This window comes from Lycium ferocissimum, unplaced genomic scaffold (genome assembly GCF_029784015.1).
Source record: "Lycium ferocissimum isolate CSIRO_LF1 unplaced genomic scaffold, AGI_CSIRO_Lferr_CH_V1 ctg7947, whole genome shotgun sequence".
Taxonomy (NCBI): domain Eukaryota; kingdom Viridiplantae; phylum Streptophyta; class Magnoliopsida; order Solanales; family Solanaceae; genus Lycium; species Lycium ferocissimum.
Window position 1 is genome coordinate 19,483 of NW_026727023.1, and position 2,412 is coordinate 21,894.

The 2,412-nt window shown below is 42.6% G+C and overlaps 1 protein-coding gene across 1 annotated transcript; it reads left to right on the plus strand.

The window, feature by feature from the left end:
- The first annotated feature begins 1,606 nt into the window (after positions 1-1,606).
- Positions 1,607-2,119, plus strand: LOC132045790 (uncharacterized). Its single transcript, XM_059436372.1, has one exon. The coding sequence runs from the start codon at positions 1,607-1,609 to the stop codon at positions 2,117-2,119; it is 513 nt and encodes a 170-aa protein (XP_059292355.1).
- Positions 2,120-2,412: the final 293 nt, after the last annotated feature.

Sequence of the window (2,412 nt, forward strand, 5' to 3'; positions counted from 1 at the left end):
TGATGAAATAGGCAAGAAAGAGAGAGCCATCTATTACATCAGTAAAAAGTTCACACCCTATGAATCCAGATATTCCTTGGTGGAAAAGACGTGTTGCGCTCTACCCTGGGTGTCTTAGAAATTAAGACATTATATGGCTGCATACACGACTCATTTGATCTCAATAATGGACCCCCTAAGGTACATCTTTCGCCAACCTATGCCGATAGGGAAGATGGCCAAATGAAAAATGCTATTGAGTGAGTTCGACATCAATACGTCGCTCGAGAAAGTGGTTAAGGGCAAGCATTAGCGATTTGCGCGGCGATGGATGCCCGGTGGATGACAACCGTACCTTTATGGACTTACTTCCCCGATAAAGAAGTGATGACAATTGAGGTGAAGAAGATGAAATGAATTAGGCTGGAAAGTACACTTTGATGGAGCGGTCAACTTTAAAGGATCAGGAATCGAAGCCATTTTGGTTTCAGCCTCAGGCCAATATTATCCAGTGGACGCCAAGTTGAACTTCAGCTGCACCAGTAACATGGGTGAATATGAAGCTTGCATCATAGGTCTTTGTTTAGCCCTTGACACGGATGTGTGAAACCTTCAGGTAATTGGCGACTTGGATTTGTTGATTCATCAGGTTCGAGGAGAATAGGACACCAAAAATGAGAAGATCATACCATATGTTGGACTTATGCAAAGACGGGCGGATCGGTTCCAAGGAGTCAAGTTCAAACATATACCAAGAGCGGAGAATGAGTTTGTTGATGCATTGGCGACAATAGCATCCATGATTCAGCGTCTTGATAGTAAATACATTGATCCTGTCAGAGTCGAAATCAGAGATCAACCAGCTCACTGTAGGAGTAGAGATCGATGGAAAACCTTGGTACATTGACATTAAAATGTACTTGGAGAAAGGAGAATATCCTGAAGGAATCACTATAATTCAGAAGAAGACTATTAGGAAGTTGGCAAATGGTTTCTTCCTCAATAAGAATGTTCTGTATAAAAGGACCCCAGATTTAGGTTTGCTCAGATGTGTTGACTCTATCAAAGCCACAAGGTTGATTGAAGAAGTACATGCTGGAATCTTCGGGCCTCACATGAACGGGTTCGTACTGGCAAAGAAGATTTTAAGGACAGGTTATTACTGGATGACCATGGAGAACGATTGTAGCAAATTCGTCTAGAAATGCCACAAGTGTCAAATTCATGGAGACTTGATAAAGGTCCTCCAATGTAATCGAATGCTATGACGTCGCCTTGACCATTCACTGCTCGGGGCATGGATGTCATAGGACCGATTGAGCCAACTGCGTCAAACAAGCATCGTTTTATTTTGGTCGCCATAGACTACTTTACCAAGTGGGTGGAAGTGGCATCTTATGCGTTAGTAACAAAGAAAGTAGTAGTGGATTTTGTGCGCAACAACATCATATGCCGATTCGGCATCCCAGAATCGATCATAATAAACAATGGGGCTTATTTGAATAGCGCTTGATGAAAGAAATGTGTGCACAATTCCAAATCACTGACGGGAATTCGATTGCATACCGGCCGCAATGAATGGAGCTGTGGAAGCCGCCAAAACAACATAAAGAAGATCCTCAGAAAGATGATTGATAACTACAAAGACTGGCATGACCAATTTCCATATGCATTATTGGGATATCGCACAACCGCCAGAACTTCAATCGGAGCCACTCCATATTTGCTGGTCTATGGCACTGAGGCAGTGATACCGGCCGAAGTAGAAATCCCTTCTCTTCGAATCATACAAGAAGCAGAATTGGACGATGCGGAATGGATCCGTAAAAGGCATGAGCAACTAGCTCTGATAGATGAAAAGAGGATGATCGTTGTTTGCCATGGTCAGTTGTACCAACAAAGAATGGCGCGAGCCTTCAACAAACATGTGAGGACTAGACTTTTCCAAGTAGGGCAATTGGTGCTCAAGCGGATATTCCCAAATCAAGAAGAATACAAAGGGAAGTTCGCATCAAACTGGCAAGGGCCTTATATGGTGCGAAAGGTGTTATCAGGAGGAGCAGTTGTCCTCGCTGAAATGGATGGCCAAGAGTGGCCAAGAGCAATAAATTCAGACGCCATCAAGAGATACTATGTTTGAGAAAGGAGACGGCTACAGAGATTCGTAGCTTTTTGTAGTTTTATGTTGGTTTTAATTGCATTTCCTTTACTTGTAATTTTGCATTTTAGAAAAAACAAATCCAAAATTATGTACGAACTACGCGAGGACCTGATTCCCTATACTTATAAGGGGATACGTAGGCGCTTTTCCAAGCTCGGTCGCTTTAACCCAAAAATCCAAAATCATGTATTTGAACTACGTTATGACCTGATTCCCATTTGGGATACGTAGGCCCTCTTATGAGTTCAGTCTCACCAAAAATTGCCATTATA

What these genes read in the sequence shown, in the direction of transcription:
- LOC132045790 (XM_059436372.1), top strand. Translation starts at nt 1,607, where the DNA reads ATGATTGATAACTACAAAGACTGGCATGACCAATTTCCATATGCATTA.